The 22,886-nt window shown below is 42.5% G+C and overlaps 1 protein-coding gene across 5 annotated transcripts in view; it reads left to right on the top strand.

Annotated features, from left to right (window-relative positions):
- cdh23 (cadherin-related 23) overlaps window positions 1-22,886 on the top strand; it is a 196,972-nt gene that overhangs the window by 75,196 nt on the left and 98,890 nt on the right. For all 5 annotated transcript variants that reach the window (XR_004895229.1, XM_035992483.1, XM_035992484.1 and 2 more), the window contains 3 exons: window positions 12,539-12,733; window positions 12,845-12,973; window positions 17,797-17,875. Coding sequence is in view for 4 of the 5 variants with exons in the window: in XM_035992483.1 (XP_035848376.1) it covers window positions 12,539-12,733; window positions 12,845-12,973; window positions 17,797-17,875 (403 nt within the window). In the remaining variant the exon portion in view is untranslated. The remainder of the gene's footprint in view (window positions 1-12,538; window positions 12,734-12,844; window positions 12,974-17,796; window positions 17,876-22,886) is intronic.

The raw sequence follows: 22,886 nt of genomic DNA, 5'->3' as shown, positions 1-22,886 counted from the left end.
AGTCTTGCAAACTGTTGGCTGGTTGGTTTGTGTACAGCAACCATAGCAACACACAGAGCTGACCATAAGCCGTAAACAGGCAAGAGGCTGTAAACTGCGGTCAAAACCCTGATTGAGGGGCATATTCTGAATGCCCTGTATACATGTCCAAAGAATGCCTTAATGTCTTAATCGGAAAATGCTATATTCGGAAAAGGCCTTATTCGGAATATCCAACCCGAATATGCTGTTTACATGACCTGTACAGTATCAAATTCGGAATATTGTTATATTCGGAATAATAGTGGAATATTGGTGTGCATGTAAACATACTCATTGTTCTTGTGATTATCCTACTTCAGCATCTCTGTCAAAGCTGCACTGTGAATTAATTATCATCGCCCTCAACCTCACCTTTATACTATAGTTTGTGTTATATATCCATCAGGTAGTTGTGTTATTCATATATTGTATAAATACATACAGTATATTGATAGATTCAGATTATCCTGGGATATTAATTCATGTCTTTTCAAAAGTATTTCAGAAGTGTGCAGGACCCTCAAAGTGGGGTTACAGTTGTGGTGTTTGGTTATGTTAGTTTATTTTGCCCTACCTTCACATCAGAGTGCCTAGACACTTAGTAGTGCCCCTTTGACCAACAAGAGGGGCATCTGCAAAAATTAAGAATTGAAAATGACCCATTAGGGCACATAACTGATTACATAATGGTTTTAAAAGAGGGGGCGTAGTGGGACTTGATGTAAAATCTTTGGATTGACCATTGGCTCATCTATATGGTATGTTGTTTTCCTCTCTTTAGACTTTGGTACTTAATGCTACACATTCAGGGTTGACTCAGAATGTTGAATTGTATCTAAAAGAAAGGGCTGTATGGAGTGTGCTTTCAGAAATGTAATAGTAAGGATTGGTGCATTTTACTGGGAACAAGTCATCTATGTCCACTTTTGACATCTTTGCACTTATTGTAGTTCAGTGTTGCCCAGATGGCTTTAAAACAGCATGTCTATATTCGGTCAGTCATCAGTGTGTATTGTTTTAATTGGCATCTGAGAAGCTTTTTATACAGACAGGCCTTTCATTGATATTCTGTGTGTTTTGTGTTTTCTGAAATTTGGTTTATTGGTCTCACGCTGTTTTATTAACTTTAGACTTGCTGAAAGAGGAAAACTTTACTTATTTAAAATATTTACTGTAAGTTTATTCTAAATTTAGATTTCCAAGAAAGCAAACATTTAGTTTTCAATAATGCAGTTTATTCCAGATCTCTGTATAGTTTCAACATCATGATATGGTCATCACGGTGAGGTCTGGTTAAAACATACCTTAGCTATTAATCAGAATCAGAATCAGAATCAGAATCAGAAAGGGCTTTATTGCCAAGTACGTTGCACATTCGAGGAATTTGTCATGGTGTTGTTGGAGCATGTCACACATTCAAATATAAGAAGGATGAAAAGAATATAAACAATATAAGTAAAAACATATACACACAGTATGTATTAATAATGATAAAATAAATTTAAATAAATAGTAGAATAAGTTAAACAGTAGTAAAAAGGAACGCTACAGCAGAGTAGGTACAGTGGCATGAGGAGCCAGAGGTGGGGTGTGGAGAGTGTCAGGGTAGGTACCGGGCCTTGTTGATAAGGCTAGTGGCGGAGGGGAATGTGGTGTGTGGTTGAGGTCCTGATGGACCTCAGCCTCCTGCCAGAGGGGAGTGACTCAAAGAGCTTGTGTCCGGGGTGGGAGGGGTCAGCCACAATCTTTCCAGCACGCTTCAGAGTCCTGGTGGCGTAAAGGTCCTGGAGCGGCGGCAGATTGCAGCCAATCACCTTCTCAGCTGACCGAATGACACGCTGCAGCCTGCCCTTCTCCTTGGCAGTGGCAGCAGCGTACCAGATGGTGATGGAGGATGTGAGGATGGACTGGTAGAAGTGGCTGTGTAGAAGTGTACCATCATTGTCTTTGGCAGGTTGAATTTCTTCAGCTGCCGCAGGAAGTACATCCTCTGTTGTGCTTTCTTGACGAGGGAGCTGATGTTCAGCTCCCACTCTCAAGTGGGAGCTGCTCCATCAGCTCCCTCGTCCTGGGAGATGGTAGTTCCCAGGAAGCGGAAAGACTCCACAAAGTCAATTGTGGAGTCACAGAGGGTGATGGGGGCAGCTGGGGCTGGGTTCTTCCTGAAGTCCACAACCATCTCCACTGACTTTAGAGCATTGAACTCTAGGTTGTTTTGCTTGCACCAGGTCACCAGGTGCTCAGCCTCCCACCTGTAGGCGGACTCGTCTCCATCAGAGATGAGTCCGATGAGGGAGGTGTCGTCCGCAAACTTCAGAAGCTTGACGGACTGGTGACCAGAGGTGCAGCTGTTGGTGTACAGGGAGAAGAGCAGAGGAGAAAGAACGCAGCCCTGGGGCGATCCGGTGCTGATGGTCTGTGAGTCGGAGACGTGTTTCCCCAGCTTCACATGCTGCTTCCTGTCAGACAGGAAGTCAGTGATCCACCTGCAGGTGGAGTCAGGCACACCAAGGATTAGGACTATTGCCAGCTCTTTACATTCTATTTGTCCTTCATTGAGACATGTAAGCGATAAAACACAAGAAGGTGCCATATGAAAATGAGGTGGAAATAAAAAATGCCACAGGGCAAAGTGGAAGGCCATTTCTTTGCTGAGTTTGTGTTTTGTTTTACTGTATATCTGGACAACATAGAGTGTATTGGCACTCTCACAGTATACCACAGCAACTTGTTACAGCCAAAAAGATAAGCTGTTTTCAAATCTTTCAAAGTTAGTTTCATCAGTTTGACCCATGCTTAGGTCGGAGTCACCAAGGACAGGTACCTGGTAACATTATCTGTAGACCTTACAGACTGGACTCTTGCTTTAGGTGTCCCATGATGTTAGCAGACACCAGCTAATCAAAAACCAAGAACATTTTGCACACATGTATAAAGCTTTTTTAGTTAACATGTTTTTCTTCTCTTACCTCTGACTTAATTATATAGCTTTTAAATATATAGCTTTTTTTCTCATTTCCTCACATTGTCAGAATAATGCCAGTGGCAGTGTGACAAGGCGCCACATGTGGGAGGCAGTGATGGATGGACAGAGGTTGTGAGAGGCAGGCAGTGAAAGGGTGAGCGGAGCTGGTACAATCACATGCCTGCTGGGTTGGAAGCGGAGAGCAGACAGCCAGGGAGGAACTGAGAACCTTGCGAGCAGTGTAGGTGTAATCATGGCCCTATTGTAGTGAACAGTTGGGCTTCTAGAGCTGTGAGCAGCAGGGGGCCTAAGCCCAGGCGCTGCCCCTGCAAATCACCATGTCTTTAACATTTCTGACAAAAAATAAGAGCAGAGCATTGTACTCCAAGTGTGTGGGTTTGCCATGGCCTTTACCAGGTAGATCAAAAAGTCTTAACTTCAAATAGAAGAAAATGCATGCATGACTTGTGACTGCCATTTGTTACTAAGGGCGTTTTCACACCTACCTCATTTGGTCCGGACTTTCGGACTTTTCAGTTTGATCCGAACCAAAATTACAGGTGTGAAACCTCCCCCCGGACCACGGTCCGGATCAAAAGACCAAATTTTGGTCCGATAAAAAGAGGTGGTCTCGGTGGTTTATAGTGTGAAAGCAATTTTTGGATGGTTCGGACTTTCGGACCAAATACAAGAAAGCTCTGGCAGGCTCTCCATGTGTTACAAGACCGGGGAAGCTCCTTTTAAGCCCTAGACACACCAAGTCGATAATCGGCCATTGGACAGTCCGGCGAGGTCAGTGACTCGAGTCTGTTCGGTGTGTTCCGTTCCCTCGTCCGTCCAAGGGGTCGTCGACCTTCATTTTGGCCGATTTCACATGTATAATCGGCGGGGCGGGCACTGCCGGCAGTCGGACTCAAATGACCCATCTGATTGGTAGAGTGCTAACCCGGAAACAGGGAGCAGAATGAGCGTGACTAGAGTCTCTCAAAATCTGACAAAAATCTTTTAAACTGACCTTTGTCGATCTGAAATTAAGACAAACTCAGCAACTGCATGGCCTATTTCTCGCTTAAGATGTTTTCAGAAACACGTTTCGGTGAACTATTTTAGTACAAAATGAGATCGTATTCTGAACAAGCCGCCATGACAGTCTGTCTTTGAATTTCCGGAGAAACAAGACCCACGTGATTCGTTCGTCCAATCAGCTGCCAGTTTTCATTTTTGGGCGACAATACAGATTAGCGCCACCTGCTGTTATGGAGACGTATTACGTCTCATCCCTTTGGTGTGTTCTGAGGCACTTTTTTGACCAACTCGGGGAGACTGATCAGTCCAACTGCCTTTTCTGCCGAGGGTCAGCCGTCTGGTCAGTGTGTCTGCAGCTTTAAGGATTCGCTCGGTGCTTAGCCTGTAGCCTACGTGAGAGAGAGTGTGCAACGGTGAATGTGCTCAGAGCAGACAGCTGTCAGCTATCAGAGCAGAGAATACATCAGCAGTTTATTTGTTAAGTGGTATTTAATGTACAGTGTAGGTTTCCGTTTGTCTCTGAATAAATGCTCCAGAAAGAAAGTTCCCGTGTCTTTGCTTCTCAACATCACAACAAAACAAAAAGAGCCGCGGCAGTAGGGGAGAGCAGCAGTCAGTTGAAAAAACTCCGACACAGAGAGAGGATACGAGAGGACGGGGAAGCCCGTCTACAAACCAAATAATTATAAGTATCTGGAGACGCAGCTCACCTATGTGATGACGGCAGAACGTAGTTTTGTCATGTATAGATCTTTAGTGCGCTTGCATAACTGCAGTGTGAAACCAAAACTTTCCAGATCAAATGTATACAATGTAACAAAAACATGAACCTTGGTCCGGAACTTGGTTCGGACTTTGAGGTGTGAAAGAATGTGCCTGGATTTTTGACCTACTAGTAAATGCCTAAGAATAGCATTTACAGCCACTGGGTCAGAGGGTCAATCCATCTGTACTGTTTAGTTCTTTTGAGAGGTGGTGAGTCACTAGCCTGGTGAGACCGTCCTGATCTCGCGAGTTCCAGTTTTCCACTCGCAGATCAGTCTGGCATCTTGAGACAGAGAAAATTTGGAGCCGTTCGCCAAACGACCGACCAATCAGCGTTGGCTTTGAGGCGGGTTTAGGTGTGACGCAACGAGAACCGACTGTTCAGTCTAAACAACGTGACAGCTTCCGCGGATGAGATGAGCGTAGCTATCGCGCAAGTTTTATCCGAATTAGAAAGTATTCCTTCATTGAAAGAAGAGCAAAAAACGGCACTGGAGGCTTTTTCAGAGGAAAAGATGTTTTTGCTCTTCTCCCGACTGGTTTCGGCAAGAATTTGATATATCGTTGATCTGATTGGTTGATTTGGCCTGTCTATCACCAACATAGGTGGTGATAGACAGATGGTTTATCCAATCAACTAACCAGTATTTTCGCCCCTTCCCAAAAGTTCTCCAACGGAAAGTTCCCAGATGGATATGCTGAGCAAATGCGAAGCAATCCATCTGGCGGAGTCAGGTTAGTGAGTCACAGCATCATCTAAACCACTGCCCAAAGTTTGCCAATTGTTCAATTCTCAGTGAATATTTTTCATACTAAAACTACTAAAACTGTGCAAGATTCCCTTTCATGAAAATTGTAATCAATAATATGGAGCAGGCTTGACATCCTCAGACATTTCAAATCACTTATAGAAATGTGGTGGGATTCAGGTGGGCTACTTGAATACACTCATAAAGCACTCCCTCAGTCGCATAAACATACACATTCAATAAAGATTGTTCAAGAGTCTCAAATCTCGAGTCCTAGTCGAGTCTCAAGTCACTGTGTGTGCGACTGTAGTCCAAGTCACCAACTCAAGTCCCCATCTCTGACACTGAAAGAGCAGTTGTAAGCTCAATCTGTCACATACACAATCAATACAACATTACAGTATTTAGCAGAGCAGCATCTTTGGTTATCATCCACGATCTGTAGAGCATTTGGTTAGAAAAATCTTGAATATGTGACATTTTTCCAAGCACAAAATCAATACAGTGTCTTTGTTGTTATAATTATCATAGATAAGCAAACTCTGAGCAAATGAAGTACTTAAACATGAAGAGGGATGTTGCAATGGATCTGAAATAGTACTTAGGGCAGTTTTAAGTAATTTTTTGGGTGATGAATTAAGTCAGTTTGATTGTCAAAAATGGTAAAGAATGTATCCAATATGCACTTAGCAGAGGAATAGAAGAATACTTGTGATGTGACCATGTTTATCCTTCACGCAAAAAATACAGGCATTGTGGCATACATTCCAAAGCTGATGGAGACCATCTACATTTCCTTGGAGAGAAGGGGAAATGCAGAGTTATTTTTGCAGTCTGTTTTGTTAATGAACAGTGACATGGTGCCAATGCAATATGTATATAATTTCCTCATAAACCCTTGATCTTTCACATTCAGGCTGATAATGACTATTTTAAGATGAATGTGATCTAGAATGCTAAGAAGTATTTATTTTATGTAGATGTTGTGGTCTCCTCTTGCTATGCTTTCAATAGCACAGTACTTACTTCTCAGTTGCAAGATTTGTGTTTGGGTGATTTGCATAATTTCTTTTGAACAAATCATACACTAATTTGGAGCTTTTAGCTTGTGCACCTAATGAGCATAATTTGCCTTCCACACTGCAGTCTGAGTGGATTTGGTGTCATTTCTTCCATCAATAGAGTGACGTATAAGTGAATTAAACAGTGTGCAGTTGTTGTTGGACAGAGTATCATCACACACTGTTGTGACTACTCCCTCAAGTACTCCCTAGAGGAGAGAGCTGACGTTTGGAATCTGGAATCCATTATACCAGCCCTCAGTGGACTTCAGCCCCTGTCATCCCTCAAGGTCCCAGAGAGAAGCTGGGCCATGTACTTTAGTCTTAGGTCTGGCCAGCCTCGACTCTTCTGGCCAGCCTCAACTCTCCAGGGCCCCAGAAGTCATGTTGAACCTGAAATCTGGCCCACAGGAGACCAGCACTCCACTGCTGCCTTCAACCGAGGCAGTAGAGACTGCAGTGCAAACACCAGCATATTATACAGCACAGGTGCAGTTAAAAGCGAATAGGGACTCCCTTCTTTATTAGAGATTTATCATGGCTGTTAGTGGCAGGCTTTCATTTTCATATGCTTATATCTGTGCTCTCACTTTCTTTCCTCTCACTGTCTGTCTTCCTCTCAGTCTGTTTTTCTCAATCTCCTTACAACTTGTCTGTCTGTCTGGGTTTGGAAAGTAGTCAGACTCCTCCACTCTATTTTTATTTTCAATATTACTCCCTCACACTATCATGACAACTGAATTATTTTACAGTTAATGAGTAGATCCTCATTTACGTTTGTAACACAACAAGGGGTCTGAATAGTCTCCAATAAACACAGTATGCTATTCCTTTAAATCTCTCTCTCTCTCTCTCTCTCTCTCTCTCTCTCTCTCTCTCTCTCTCTACTCTACAGTATGTTTCTCCTCCTCTCCTTCCATAAGTAGTAGCTCACAGAGGGAGACCAGGGCGATTCCTGCAGTGCACTTCAGATAAGACACAGCAGGAAACTCTCTTCGTCCCTCTCCAAATGTCTCCTCACTTAACATTCTCCTTCCCATAGGAAATAGCCCTAGCTACAAAGCACTGTCAAGGCATATATGCAGGAATATAAGCCATGGCTAACCAATTGGCTTTTGCACTTGTGAAGGAAACTGTAGTGACACATACAACGCTTCTCAACTAACATTCAGTGGTACGGTCTCGCCAAGCCTTGCTGTGCGTTGTTTATTGTGTGACTCGTTTATGGAGGAGTAATTGGACAGTCTTATAGGATAATAAAAACAGAAGGATTCACTGCCTTGCATTTTGCGCCTGGTCACCCACATTGACTTGTAATCGGCATCACATGGGTGCAATCAATGGCCTGATAGCGAGGCTATTAAGACCCAGTGAAAGGTACAAAAGGCCAAGCAGACAACTATCTATGACTATGTTTGATGGCTCTTTGTGTTCTGGTTACCAGACGGGCTTTAGTATGCTCTCTGCAGTAGTGGACTGCGGGAATGCAGAGAAATCTATCATGACTAGCTGATGATCTAAGGCAACTGTTTAAATAGGTTGCTTTTATTGTTTTTTCCTCTTTGTATTGAAATGCACCACTTATCCAAATAGAGCATTTTGACCTTCAAAGTCTTTCAGGGGGATAAAGGGAAAACAAGATAAGAATGAATAAGGTGAATGGGTAATGGCTTTGTTGTGATTCTGTTAGCAGGCATTAGAGTCTCCAGAGTCTAATAGCAGAGCAGCACCTGCACACAGCCAAGCATGCTCACCACTGAAGTACCACGCTGGCACACTAACACATAGTGTTGAGAGTTGGTCATCTGTGCTTCTCAGCAAAGCTTTGAACTGTTGTTGCCTGAACTGCTTTGAACACCGTGGCAGTGTCGAATCTGGTAGATCAAAAATGGTGTGTGTGTTTACTTATTGAAGTGTGGTACGTTATTTACTGAGCCTTGTGGCATTTGACACTGGGAGGTGTTAATGTGTCATTGTTTAATAGGCTGCTGTGTAGAGAGAGATATAAACTGGCATGCTTTAGGGGAGGAAAAAAGATACGTCATAGCACACACTTTCTCCATACACATCCAGATCTCATGCTTTTTCCAAAAAGAGGTACACACACACACCCCTAATGCTCAACTATCAAACTGCTTCCTTGACATCAAAGCAACGTCGATAAAGCAGACACCCATGCCAGACACACATACAGGTATACAAGTGCACACTCACAAATAAGCACAGGCAGGAATATTTAATTAATTCACCAAGACTTTGTTTTTGCCTGTTTTTATCCATTTAATTTGTGGCTGTGCTCCAGTGTCATGCTGCAGGCTGTAGGGTACAGGTGTTTCGCGTTCTCTCGTAAGCAGACAAATTGACAAGCATAATAATTGTATCAGAGAAATGCAGCTTAGATGTTTATTCAAATGCTGTTATTGTTGTGGAGGAGTAGATTAGTAACTACTCTCCTTCACTCTACAACTATCGTTGAGGTTTGCTTCAGTTTCACTTCAAGTGCTGCACTGGAGCCTCTCAGTGACCAGAGGAGAGCGGAATATGGCAAACTGACCATACAATAAGAGGGGCTTCCTACTTTTATTCTTCTGTCACACCTATAGCCAGAGCCATTGCTTTTCTTTATAGTTGCAACAACAGCACTAAAAATCAACTCAAGAATGGGTGTATGAGGTTTACCCACCTAAGATCTAAACAGGCAGGGAAAATCCTGATATATAGTAGCAATTCTGACTTTCAAATCGTTTTTTTTTTTTTAAATCTAAAATACATGTACTTTGAATACAACAGTCTCAGAAATTACCTGCAACATAGTCTGCGCAATGGGGGATTCCAACTCCAAAGTTAAGAAACTGAGCCCTGTGATATCTGTTGCTCTCTCTGGCATATGTTGCTCCCCTCCTCTTCCCCTGCAGCTGCACTACTTGGCTCCCTCTCCTCTTTCTGTCCCTCAATTCCCATGTGGCTATCTGGCTTAATCTGGTTAGACAGACCATTTTCCAGCACTGGTCATGCATGTGTAGAGACCAATGGTAGAAAGTTAAGGGAAGGAAATCAAGCGAGAAAAATGGCAGAAGCAGGGAGACTGAGGAGAAGTTTAATGTGAAGCCATGTAGACAGAGGCACTTGGCCTTAATTTGCATTTATGTTATGTTGTTGGGTTACCTCAGGGATGGCTCCCTCTCCTTGAGAGTACAGTGGGTCAACAGGTCTAAGGCACCAATGCATTTTGCTACACAGATAACAAATACATACACATACTGTATGTCCACAGACACGTCTCATCCCACATATTTATACTATCCAAGCAAACATTCATACACATGTTCTTAACCAAGCATACACAGTGTTATAGACTCTGACACACCAAAGCAATAGCACAGGGTAGCATACATACAACATACACCTCCACACTCCCCTGATACCTGTGCAGACAGACTGTGGGGTCAACTGTTCTCTTACTGTGTCACTGTAACTTTGGCTCAGGGCCCAGCTCAGTTCAACACCATGACCTCCCCATGTGGTCACGCTCTGCCCCTGCAGTTAACAAGGCCACACTCTAAGCTGAGGAAGAAAATAGGGACCTAGTATAAGCATTTATTTCCAGTAATATAGCTGGAATACCTCCTGTCCTCCAGTACTTGTTTTCTTGTATCTGTTGGCATTCTCATTTCTCATTAATTGTGTGTGTGGCTGTTTGGAGATAAAATTCCAATTAATGAGGATGTTCCTTAAACTTACAGACAAGCTGCTCTGCAATACCTGGGTTTTTTTTTATATGGCCTCTTTTTTCCACTTGCCAGGTTTCCACACTGACCATGACCAAGACAAACAGTACCCTGTTATGGCATTGGGCTGCCTTTCTGCCCAGTTGATATTTCTTAACTCTTAGCTTTTAGATACCCAAGGCAATTTTGGGAGGCAACACAGATAGGCAAGGCTTATCTTCTATATATATTTACAGACAACAAGGTGCGACAAATATCTTCTGACAATAGGATGTCCCGATGCCATTCAAGGTGCGCTATTGTGAGAGTAAAATCTGTTTTATCAGCGGAAGTCACAAAGTGAAGCTGCAACAGGCATTCTGTCTAACCGAGATGCCATAAATGTGCGTGCCCAGATTAAACTCTGTTGCCAGCTGGGTATGGTCACTTCTGAAACCGTCTCCATGCACAGGAAGCAATGAGATAAATTCAGCTCAAAATTAAAATGTAGTCATTATCTCTACACGCCCATATCATTTGAGGTTCAAGTGAAGTTTGTAGGCCCACCACACAGCGAGATAGCACTATGGTTTCATCTCAGCCTTCTTTCAAACTTTTGAATGAAAATGTTAATGTGTCTTTTTAGAGCTGCAAAACAAACATAAGTTGTCATTTTATATTTCCAACAAATGGTCCAGCATGATCTAAGGGTTTGTATCTCCAGTGTTGCTGATCTGACACACAGCCCAGGTGAATTATGTAGTCTTGTACCTCTGTCACACCAATGACTGTGGTTGGACCAGGAGGATTATCTGACCTGTGTTCAACTTTTCTTTTGTCAATTCAAACCAAGCTAGTCAACACAGGTTGATCCCTGATCATGACAATTCAGATATGACCTGGGCCACAACCCCAGAGCGATGCATGCCTCATGTGCTGGAAAGGGGCGGGGCAGTCAACACCCATATTCATTAAACAGCTTACTTTGTTGCATACTCCAGTACAGCTGTACACCACCAGAATTAGTGTTTTGTACTTGAATTCCTCATTGTACAGTAGGCCCTCTGCAGCTTGCAGTTTGAACTGTGGACTCAGGCGAGCTACATAAGAAAGAGCGGAACGCATGAGACAAAATACTGTTTCTTTTAAGCGTGTCTTGTTACAGCCTGTAACAATTGTGTCACGACTGTGCGCCCTCATTTCCAATCAATGGCATCAGTTTGTTCCCCGGTTGTTAGCGACCCTGGCCGTATGTCATTCACATTGAAATCGAATTGCGTCCAACCCACCTCTCGACATGGGTCGCAAAGCCGAGTCGGTCAACGTGGGTTTACCCTTTTTTACACAAAGTCAACCCTGGTTCAACACTGGTTGAGTCCTTGGTGTAAAAGGGCACTTGTTGTGTGTGTGTGAGTGACTGAATTTTAATTTTGTGGAAATCTATTCCTTTAAGGGAGAAGTATAAAACTTCAGAGGTTTGATTCACCTGTGTTTAATATGTTTCCTCTTTTGTCCATTTCGTATCCCGTATCGTAAATAGTAAGAACATACTGTTTGTGCTCTACAATTTGCCAGTTGGAGCCACTGAAGAATCGCTAAGTCAACCCTTTGGCCAGTAACAAGTCTTGTATGGTCTGGCTACACCGCCTATTTATTCTAGGATAGGGGGGAAAAAACACTCTGGCTTGTTTGTATTTCTTTTAAACCAATCACAACCATCCTGGGCGGTGCTAAGCCCCGAAAGCGGAGATAGTGAGAGGGGAGGGACTTAGCGCGCCTGATGTCAGTCATACCAGCAATGTACAGACGTACACACTAACTAGTAACCAATCACGGGTGATCGAAGTAGCTATGTAAATCGCTGCAGGGGAAGAATAGGCACATTCACAGTCGCAACAAGGACTAAATAAAATTGTAATCTGTGGTTGTTGGTAGTTAAGGCTTTTGTGTAAACCACATACAGTTAAGTCATAAGTTAAATCTTTACTTCATAAGTAGTATGTGAATACTCATCCTGAACCTTTTTTAACTTAACAAAAAATATTTGACTGCAGTGTAAATCAGGACATGTATTCGGATCGTGTCTACCTTGCTGTTTTCCTGTACTAAATGCAGGGGTGTGTGTGTGTGTGTGTGTGTGTGTGTGTGTGTGTGTGTGTGTGTGTGTGTGTGTGTGTGTGTGTGTGTGTGTGTGTGTGTGTGTGTGTGTGTGTGTGTGCGTGCGTGCGCTCTACTGTCTTTCAGAACACACCTGTGGGCAGATCAGTTTTCATGGTGAATGCCACGGATCCAGACCAGGGCACTGGAGGCAGCGTTCTTTTCTCCTTCCAGCCTTCCTCTCCCTTCTTTTCCATCGACGGGGCCCGAGGCACCGTCACCGTCATCAAACCCCTGGACTACGAGACAACCTCGTCGTACCAGCTCACTGTCAACGCCACGGTCAGCACACACACATCACAGAAAATTTCTGTCTACATTAGCGCAGAGCCAACACACCAAGTCAAATGAATGCACATGCATATACTGAACTTTTGTTTTTGTTTCTATCAGGATCAAGACAAAGTGAGACCTCTGTCCCGGCTTGCCAATTTAGCTATCACCATCACTGATGTCCAGGACATGGACCCCATTTTCACCAATCTGCCCTACAGTACCAACATAGAGGAAGACATTCCCCTGGTCAGTAATACAATCCCACCTGGCATCACACTGCCACAGTTTATATCTTATTCATGCAGCTTTTATGTGAAACCCTGTAATCTGTCCATTTCTTTCTCTCCCATCCTTCTCTGTTGCCAACTTATTTTTTTTACCTCATTGTTCATCCCCAGCTCTTTGTGTTCCATGTTCATACTCCTCTTTGATTATTCAGGGGGTGTTTGGAGCAGTTGCAAGAGAAATATGGTTAAAAATCTAGGCCTGAGTTATTATCAGGGCAGGATCTCACCTCTCATCCTCCCTCCTGAGCTTCCCTCCCAGGAAACACACACACACACACACACACACACACACACACACACACAAACACACTCTACCCTGGGCCCCTACATACAAATGTTGGAGGCTGTAATTATTGTGGGAGATTTACAGTCTTGCTTTAGGGATGTGAGGCCTCTAGCAAAGGTCACTGTGGCTTTAGGATTTACTGTATCTCACCATCCTACCTCATGTGCTCATACTGCTGCATGTGTGTGTGAAGTATGAAGTCTTTTTATTGTATGAAGTACTAAGCAGTGAGTCTCACTATGACCTTACCTTTGTGTTTATTGCAAGTAGGTTTGTAATGGCTATTTAATACACTGAGTGTCTGTTTCCCTGTACACTGTTATGTTCACTCCCCTGACTCTGCCCTCTAAACTTGGTTCCCAGGTGGCTAATGGTCCAACTATTGATGTTTCCACTCGGGGGGGAGAGGGAATTACACACAGGGGCATAATACTGTCCGTCCTTATTTCTGTTCTGTCTCTCTCTCTCACTATCAGTTTTATTCTGCCTCTCCCTAAGTCTCTCCCCTGACTCACCCATCCTACCCCACTCAAACACCCACCCGCATACATCCCTCGTCCCCGGCCTGCACGCGCTGTAGTAGAAATGTCAAGTGCTACATTTGCATGCATGTTAACGGGCCATGACAGAGTCGACGCCCGGTGTCTCCCCGACTCTCTGATTCATCAACTGTCACCAGGAAGGTCACAAGGGGAGGGGGACTTGTGAGAGGGTAGAAAGAGAGAGGGAGATGTTGGGGTGAAATGGGAAAAGGTGGAAGGAGTTAGATGATGAAATAAAGGTGGAGAAAGTTAAAAAGAGGGGCATTACGTTGCATCACAAAGTTGACATTGGTGAATGGATTTCAGATTTCTCACAGCAGCTGAGCAGCATTAAGCCTCAGTAATACTGCCTTGGAGTGTTGACGCTCTTGCCTCTAACAGTAGGGGACAGTGTGTAATCCTGTTACTGCAACGTTGTAGGAGGAGGTCACAGCAGGCGTGCAAAAAATCTGTTACTGAGGCCATTTGACCTCACAACAGATACAGACAGGATAAGTGCTTAAAGTAAGACCGAAAGACACAAAAATGCAGGCCAACAGTGCCACTGCTCTTGAAAACGCACACACACAGACACACACTTCCGATGCCCTCATGTGCTATTCTAACAGGCATGTGTCATTTCCATTAGACAGTGTTGGGCAGTGATAAGCCGAGGGCGTGCAGTGACAGAACGAGTGTCAACTGTTCTCAAGGCCCATGACATTTACACGTAAAGGGATATCAAACTTGGATCCCTGTCATAGGTCATTTCTCAAAGGTGTGAGTGCACACACACGCACACACACACACACATACAACCCCCGCCCTCCACCCCCTCTGTTTCTGCCTCTGTCTTCCTCAGTTCCTGTTTGTTTCTCTGTGTCTTTTTTTTTCTCTAGCCAATCAACCCGTCATGTGTAGAAAACTTTGACAACGGCGTAGAAGAAAATATTTCTTTTTTTTCAGATGAAATCACAGGGCAGGGTTTTCGGCTGTTATAGATGTGAATCCATGCTGCTTGGACTGACGTTTAAGCTCCTTCTAGGACAAACACAATTTGGCTGTCAAATCAATGAGGAGAGAGAGAGAGAGAAAGGGAGAATGGGTTGGGGGGTAATACACTGTAATGCTAGAAAACGAAAGGATGAAGAGGGGGGTTGGCTTCGGTATGGGGAGGTGTGTGTGTGTGTGTGTGTGTGTGTGTGTGTGTGTGTGTGTGTGTGTGTGTTTGCTTGCAAGAGAGGGAATGTATATTTGATGGTTGATTGAGCATATTCCACTTGTGTGGAAAGCTCGCTAATATTGCTCATATTACTTCAGCATCACCTCTTCTCCTCACTCTTTCTCTGTCCCTAAATCTTTCGTGTGTTTGGGTGTGTGTTTCCCTTTCAGCTAGTGATTGGTGTGAATCAGTCTCTCTGAAAGGCTTGTAATTGATTCTGCTGTAATTGGTCAATGACAGAAGATGCTTTGGCAGAAATGGAGCATAAACGCGCCTTAGACACAATTTGCAGGATCAATGGGAGGCAGCTTGCTTGGTTGTGAGTGAGAGAGCTAAGGGGGGATGTGAGGGAGCAAAGGCGGGTAGGAGGAGGAGAGAAGGAAGGACATTGGGAAGTAGGGAGGGTCTCCCAATCTCTCACTGCAGCACAGGGGTTTTTAAGTATCACCACCGTGTCTGATTGAGTCACGAAGGCTGGGAAAGCTCAGCAGATCAAAGACTTTTCAAACAGCTTTCTCTCTCTTTCTTTTTCTATTTTTTTTAACCATCATACTGTGGTTTTGTCGAGTTGTGGACTGTAGAGTTTTGAAACAATGAAAGGAGAAATAAACCCCAATGAAATGCTATTAAAACACTCCATAATGCAAAATATGATAAAGGCCACTATCAAGGGCAAAAACCATATAATAGGAGTCTGATTATTCCATTTGCCGATAGCTGCTTACTGTGATACTAGGTTTCTTGTCATTGGTAACAGGTCAGGTTAAGGCTGAATCCCATTTCTCTATCTTACCCCTACCCCTTAGTTTACCCCTAGCCCTTGGCCCTCGAAAAAGAGGGGTAAGGGGTAGGCGTGAAAACATACCCCTATGAAATGAGACGCCACTTGGTTACATCATCATACATACTTAGGTCTGTTTGCAATAAATATTTGTATACACACTGCATGGTGTGTTGTATATCTGTTTCAGTTATCACTGTTTTGAATGTCATTGATGTTCAGAAACACTTTCTTTGTTGACAAAAAACTGTCTTTATTGCCCAATAAAGTAAACATTATTACAACTATTACAACTATTAGAACCATAACTTACATGTCACACACATATAAAAAAAGGCACTCAAATGTATAAAACTAAAAAAAGACACACAAGCACCACAAACAAACAAAAAACTACAGCTATTCTGAAATTCCAGACCCCAGTCTGATGCCTGTTGGCCAGTAACCTTTCCCTCCATACCCCATTTCTTTCATTAGTGTCCTGTATCATAACCAACAACAATGTACAGGTGCATGACCAGGAATGAATTACACATGTTTACAATAATACAGTACCAATACAATAATGAATGGCTACAACATGAACGCAGAAACTTCTGCTCGTTTTCAGCCCAGAAAGTGTATCAGCTGCTGGGTTGCCTCCGGCGTCCCTGTGTGATACAGGACGGTATATGTAAAGCACGTATCGATGTCCCCAAAGCAAGTAGTGTTATACACTGATATCAAACGAAATTCGCTGCTAATGGAGTTTAGTTAACACTGTAGACATGTGCAAATAAGCAATGTAGCTAACATTAACGTTAACTTCAGCGTTAGCATTAGCGTTAGCGTTAGCGTTAGCATAGCAAGCTAGCGATTTTTAAAAACGTTTCAATTACAAATATGGTTGCAAATATATATGTACAGGACTGTGTAGAGCACAAAACAAGACCGTCGTAATTTTTAAATCAATTCTTTAAGCTGAAAATACTTCAATTTATGGATCTCTCTGGTCGACCGGGCAGCCATGTTCCTTGTTGTGCAATGAATCTGGATACCCCTTGCTGTTCAAGTAAAGCTTACTTGGCGTTAAGGGGTATATAGGCTCCCTTCCCCTTAGCCCTACCCCTCGACCAAAATGAGTATTGGGACAGCACTTACTCTCATGGTAGCGCGCAAAACTAAGGGGAAGGGTTAAGACAGAGAAATGAGACGCAGCCTAACCCTCTGAGGTCTAAGGGCATTTTCACATATCTTCTTAAATTTACCTTTTTAAGGTATTTGCATATAACTGATCCCCATGTGTTTCATATCAAAATGATTCGTATAGTGATGCCCACATTTTTTCAAGAGCAATGTGTAAAGAGATAAATTGGAGCTAAAGCTGAAATGTTGATGTTGGCCTTTTGAAAGTCTCAAATTGCTTTTTTAAAACCTAACTAAATAAACAGAACTAACTTTCTGTCATATTTGCTGAAACTGACCCTATGTTCCAGTAGAACTACATAAAGCAGTTCATTTAAAAAAAAAAAAAAACAGCTCCTCTGGCACCACCTCCAGCCTGTAGTGCGATTTGCAAATTTGCAATTCTTTGGCTAAGTCCTGGATCTTCACAATCCTACCTACAGCACCTTTAACTTATGATGTGTTGTATGGATTGTTTCGGTGCTTGAAATGAGTTTACCAAAGTCTTAGGTTATATATGATTAAAATAGTAAATAAATGTCTTTGTAATACTGCTTTTTGAGTAGAAGTTTTATCTAACATTGTTTGGACACACTGATGCGTCTTTCGTCCTCAGAGGGTTAAAGTAGAATCTACTGTAGAAATCCTTAAAATAAAATGTGACTGTGAAGAATACATGCAGCTTATACTGTGTGTGTGTGTGTGTGTGTGTGTGTGTGTGTGTGTGTGTGTGTGTGTGTGTGTGTGTGTGTGTGTGTGTGTGTGTGTGTGTGTGTGTGTGTGTGTGTGTGTGTCTGTGTCTCTGCAGGGATACGAAGTGCGGAAGATAACAGCCATTGACCAGGATCTTGGCCGACCGAGAGGCATCGGCTACACCATCATCTCAGGTCTGAGTCACATAATCAATCTGACATCCACAGCACAGAGAGGAGAATCGATCACTTCTTATCATAATCCCACAGCAATAATAGACAAGTCTCATCAAGCAACAACAGTCAATAACCACAGAGAGCAGCCTCAGAATTGGAGAATAGGCTTGCCCGTAAGCAGTTATTAATCACGGTTTGGTGCAGTTGTGCGGAAGTCAGCCTTCATTTAGTGTTATCGTTCACACGTTGGCCTGTGCCATCAAAACAGGATTACGGTTTTTCAGAGTGACAAATTTAACCTTGGGCAGAATAGTGTGATCCCGGGATTTTCTGTTGTTTCCTACTTGTGTTGTTTGATTGTTTTATTAGATATGTCACACAAGCAGTTTGGGCAAAAGGCACTGAGATAAAGTGTCCGTGCTAATGACCGCCTTATTGGGCCTCCTCCTCATACAATCCATAGCTTGTGCTGGTGTTACTATATCTGTGAGTTTTACTTTAAAGGAGACGAGAGGAAGCTGCAGTTTGCGCAGTGCTGATAAGGTTATAATAGTGATCCTGCTTTAATATTCCTGAAGTGTTTTCTTACTGTACCTCTGCCAAGGATATGATGTTTGTGCCTGCCAGTTACTTGTCTGTCTGCCTGCAAGGAAGATATCTCAGAAACGCATGAACAGTTTCCCATAAAACTTGGTGGACAGATTTACCTTGTGGCAAGGATCTTAAAGTTAGATTTTTGTTGTTGATCCATATCTAGGATTGTCACTATTAAGTATCTTGTTAGTTAGCATTATCTATCTAATGACATGGACATACAGAAAAGATTCCAAATCCCTTTGGTAAGTTTGCAGGATGAAGAAATCAATTTAACAACCTTTTAATGACAGAAACAGTAACAGCAAGTGGGAAAAGTATCAGTGGAGGTATTGTTTTTATGCATACTGTATTTGTCTGTCCATGCTAAACCGTAATGTTCACACACAACCACACTGTTTTACTCTCGGCCTTTGAGTAATGTTACTTGCTGAGGGTTTTGCTTAATGACACTTAACATGACACAGTGTTACTAGGAGAGCATTCCTCATTAACTTCCCTTTCAGATTTGAACTGAAAAACCTTTCAGTACACTGCGCTGCACTGACCATTGTCACTGTTTGTGGAGCTTGTGTTGAACTCACATGGATAGATAAATGTGGCCACACGGATGTGAATAAAGCTACGTTAAGCAAAAAGAGAGAAATTAACAAAGTATGTAGTAGGACACACTGAGTTTACATACACTCTGGTGTTGTGATTCTAAATAGATTAAGTCAAAACTCAGATAACTGTAACTGTCATGTTCACACCGTACCCATTTAATCTTACTCACAGTAATTACAGTTACACAGTTTGTAATGGAGTACTGATAATTCGGTTAACACCACTCAGTAAAATGACAATAACAATCTTCTACATTACTCCTTCTGTAGCATCTATTCAGCACCATCTGGTTTCTTTCTGGGTTTATATTTGTGCACAAAAAGGTCAGAAGGTGAAATGTATAATGTTATTATACGGCTACTAACCACACACACTTCTCTATTAACTTGATTATCAAATAACTCATGTAAACTTCAATGATTGGGAAATTATTGTACTTGAATTCTTACCCAAATCTGGGTATTTGTGACCTATTTGTGTGCATTAAAGCCACTGAATGTATATTTGTCATAGATCTCGTTCACCTTATATTTACTTATTTGATCCGCGATGTCCTCTGTGTGTTCTTGTCAAAAATGATCAGCAGACGGCAGGTTTAACAAGTTATTGTAAGATGCAGCAGTTTTTTTTGCTTACCTCCCTTGTAAACTCCATATGCCTATTAAAGTGATGGTTCGGAGTAATTTCACCCTAGGCTGCTTTGCACCTTGACCTCGAGTCAAACAACCCCCCATAAGCTTTTTCCCCTTGTTATAACGTTGGTCGAGTTAGCGTTATCAGCTGGTTAGCTTAGTGCAGGTGCTAATGGAGCCACTTTTGTATCTCGTAAATTACCCCACTAATAATGCCCGGAATGATACCAAACTTCTATAGTAGTACAAATAGTTTCTGACAGAAGTATATTAAAATAACACTTGCCTGATGGAAAATCCTCTCGGCTGCTACCGCGCTATGTGTAATACCGCTTTAATACCCCTGTAGGGTGTTCATTTTAATCACAATCAACATTTTGATCCTGAAGGTCTAACAATCCCTCGAAGATGCGTCAGGTATGAAACAATGATGTGTGGTGAAAATAAACACCAGTTGGGAGGATTGCAGCGTGTCGACTGTATCCTTTAAACTCTGCATGCCCCCTGTCGAGCCCAATAAGGCCAGGATGGAAGGACATTGGTGCCTCCAGTATTGCCAGCTGGCTGATAAGGGCTGGCGCTGCTTGATAAGCCTGCTGCACCATGGGAATTTTGCGTGATGAAGATATGCATTGTTCTGCCATCTGCTGAGTCACTGCCTGACCTCACCGCTGAACGAAGGAATTTGACCCCGTGTGTGTGTGTGTGTGTGTGTGTGTGTGTGTGTGTGTGTGTGTGTGTGTGTGTGTGCGTGTGCGTGCGTGCATGCATGTGCACAGTCATGTATTATGTGTGAGTGTCTGTACTTCATTTCATGCGAGCACAGTCCACAGCCCGACCCACTTCTTCATGGAGCTCACCGTAAACACTTTGCTCCCATTCAGTGCACACACCTACTCAGTCTTACTTACCATCTGCTGCCACATGTTGTATTGTTGTGTGTTTGTGTGTTGTGTTTGCTGCAAAGTTCAAGGGCTGAGTTAAGCTCTAGAGGAGAAGAGCATTAAAAAGACATTAATTAGGTGTTGCGATGTATTCCCAGTCGTTGCAAAATCAAGAGTTATAGCACCGCACTAAGCCCTTATGGAGATGGAGCCTGTAGGCTTGATAAAATCATTATAAGTGTGATAGATAATGGAAGTTGAAGGGTGATGTGGTGCCAGTAGATAAAGGTGGGAGGGTAAGGTTGTCAGATGATTGCACGTGGGTGGGTGTGTGTGTGTGTGTGTGTGTGTGTGTGTGTGTGTGTGCATGTGCACGTGCACGTGTGCGTGCGCTTGTACATGTGTACTTTTGCGTATGTCTCTGTCTTTTAAGGCTCATGTGCTCTGCTGCGTCAGATTAGTGTGAGGGCGTGCTTGTTTGCAGACTCAAGTGTGACTCTGCCTTAAATGCCTTCCCGATCCTCGCCCCGAGTGTCCTCAGAGAGTGTGGCTCACTCCGGCGGGACTCGTCTCATTACTTCGGTAATTAAGATAAACGAGGTTTTAATTGCAGCTGTGATTTATGCTAATGATTGTGGGACTCAAGATGAGGATTTCCTCTCCCTCCTCCAATCAGAGGGCGGATCTGGGATTTGATGTGTACAAGAGATAGAATCACAGCAGCGCTCTGCCTCCAATGTTGCAGTTGTTATTGTTTGTTATGATGGTGAAGATTATGGAGGGCAGGTCTGATGGTAAATCCCTGGTCCACGGGGTATGATGTATCCCTTATTGGACCTTCGACCTACTGGTCTCATTATATCTCTAAGCTCAGTACTGATCAGAGCTATCTGTAGGCTTTTTGCTACTAAGATTTTATTTTCAGACTGCTCCAACAATTCTTGGTTGCCCTAAACAAACATACGTTGTATCATTGTTGATGCTGCTGTAATTGCTTCTTATAACAGTGACATCCAAATGTGCATCTAATACTTACAAAGTAAACACCCTGGCACGTCTTAATTGTGATTCACAGTATAATTATTATTATTAATTATCAAGGCATAAAGACCAGCTTAAAAGCTATATTAACCCTGTGATGTATACTTGCAAAACTGTTGAAACAAACAAAAAATAATAGTTTATTAATTTCTAATCCACCAGTAATCATGTTAGTATGTCTTAGATTGCTGAGAGGCATGCTGGACTGAAATTAAATCAAGGCTGTGAGAGATTTTTGTGATGAATGAATATGTAATTTCTGCAAGCCTTTTTTTTTCGGGAAAGAAGTGCAGAGTCACTGACAAACCATTATTGATCGGACAAGAGTTAAAGAGATGCTCTGGCATTTATCACTTTTACCTAATTGTCTACTGGTACTGCTTATGTTTGGCCAAATATTTGATATGTGATAAAAACAATTAAAAAAAATATGCTTCCCTTGATCTAAAAATCTCACCTAAAAGGACATCTTCTGTGTAACGAAATGGGATGTTCCCTTCATTACATTTTCTTATTTAGTCACGCATTTGGCCACTGGCAATATTATGTCGTGTGATGCTTTTACAGTTGCTCTAAATGTGCACTAAAGACCTGTTTAAAGGTTCTGGTCTAGGCTCATGCTGGTAATAAACTCATTAGGAAATGCAGGGAGGATAGCAGAATAATTTAACAGGTGTGCAGGTATCTCTGTGTTGAGTATCAACCACTTGTTCAGGGAATCGATAGCTACTTGCTCAGTCTTGTTTCACTGGTTGCTATGACTCCAGTCCCTGTCGATGTAAATTACCTTTTCCCAAAACACTTCTAGTCTTACACCAGCATGATCTCCATTTTGACCCAAGTTTTTACATGTTTTAGAACAATAACTATCGGAAATAAACTTACTAGCTCAACTGAGGGTTAAAAAACTGTAAAGAATCATTTTTAGGAAATGGTCAGTCATATATATCAACTTTGTTTCTCTTGATTTGACTGGCATAAAGGTTAGCGAAGGTATGCGGTTGTTCACAGGGATACATTTTTACAAAAGGTAAAGACCAAATATGTATAGTGTGTATAGACCAGGGGTATTTAATTAAAATGTAAAGAGGTCCAGTTACTAAAATTTCCTCCTAGCAAAGGTCCGAACCTCCATAATGTCTAAATTGCGACCTATAGTCTACCCCTATGTCTATCAGATAAAAACAACGTACATTTCCAGAAAAATTTCAACAATATTTATTGTCAATTTTCAAAGGATACTTTTAACATACAGACACATTGAACTTGTAT

Source organism: Sander lucioperca, chromosome 15 (assembly GCF_008315115.2).
Source record: "Sander lucioperca isolate FBNREF2018 chromosome 15, SLUC_FBN_1.2, whole genome shotgun sequence".
Classification (NCBI taxonomy): Eukaryota; Metazoa; Chordata; class Actinopteri; order Perciformes; family Percidae; genus Sander; species Sander lucioperca.
This window is presented reverse-complemented; position numbering and strand designations above follow the sequence as displayed.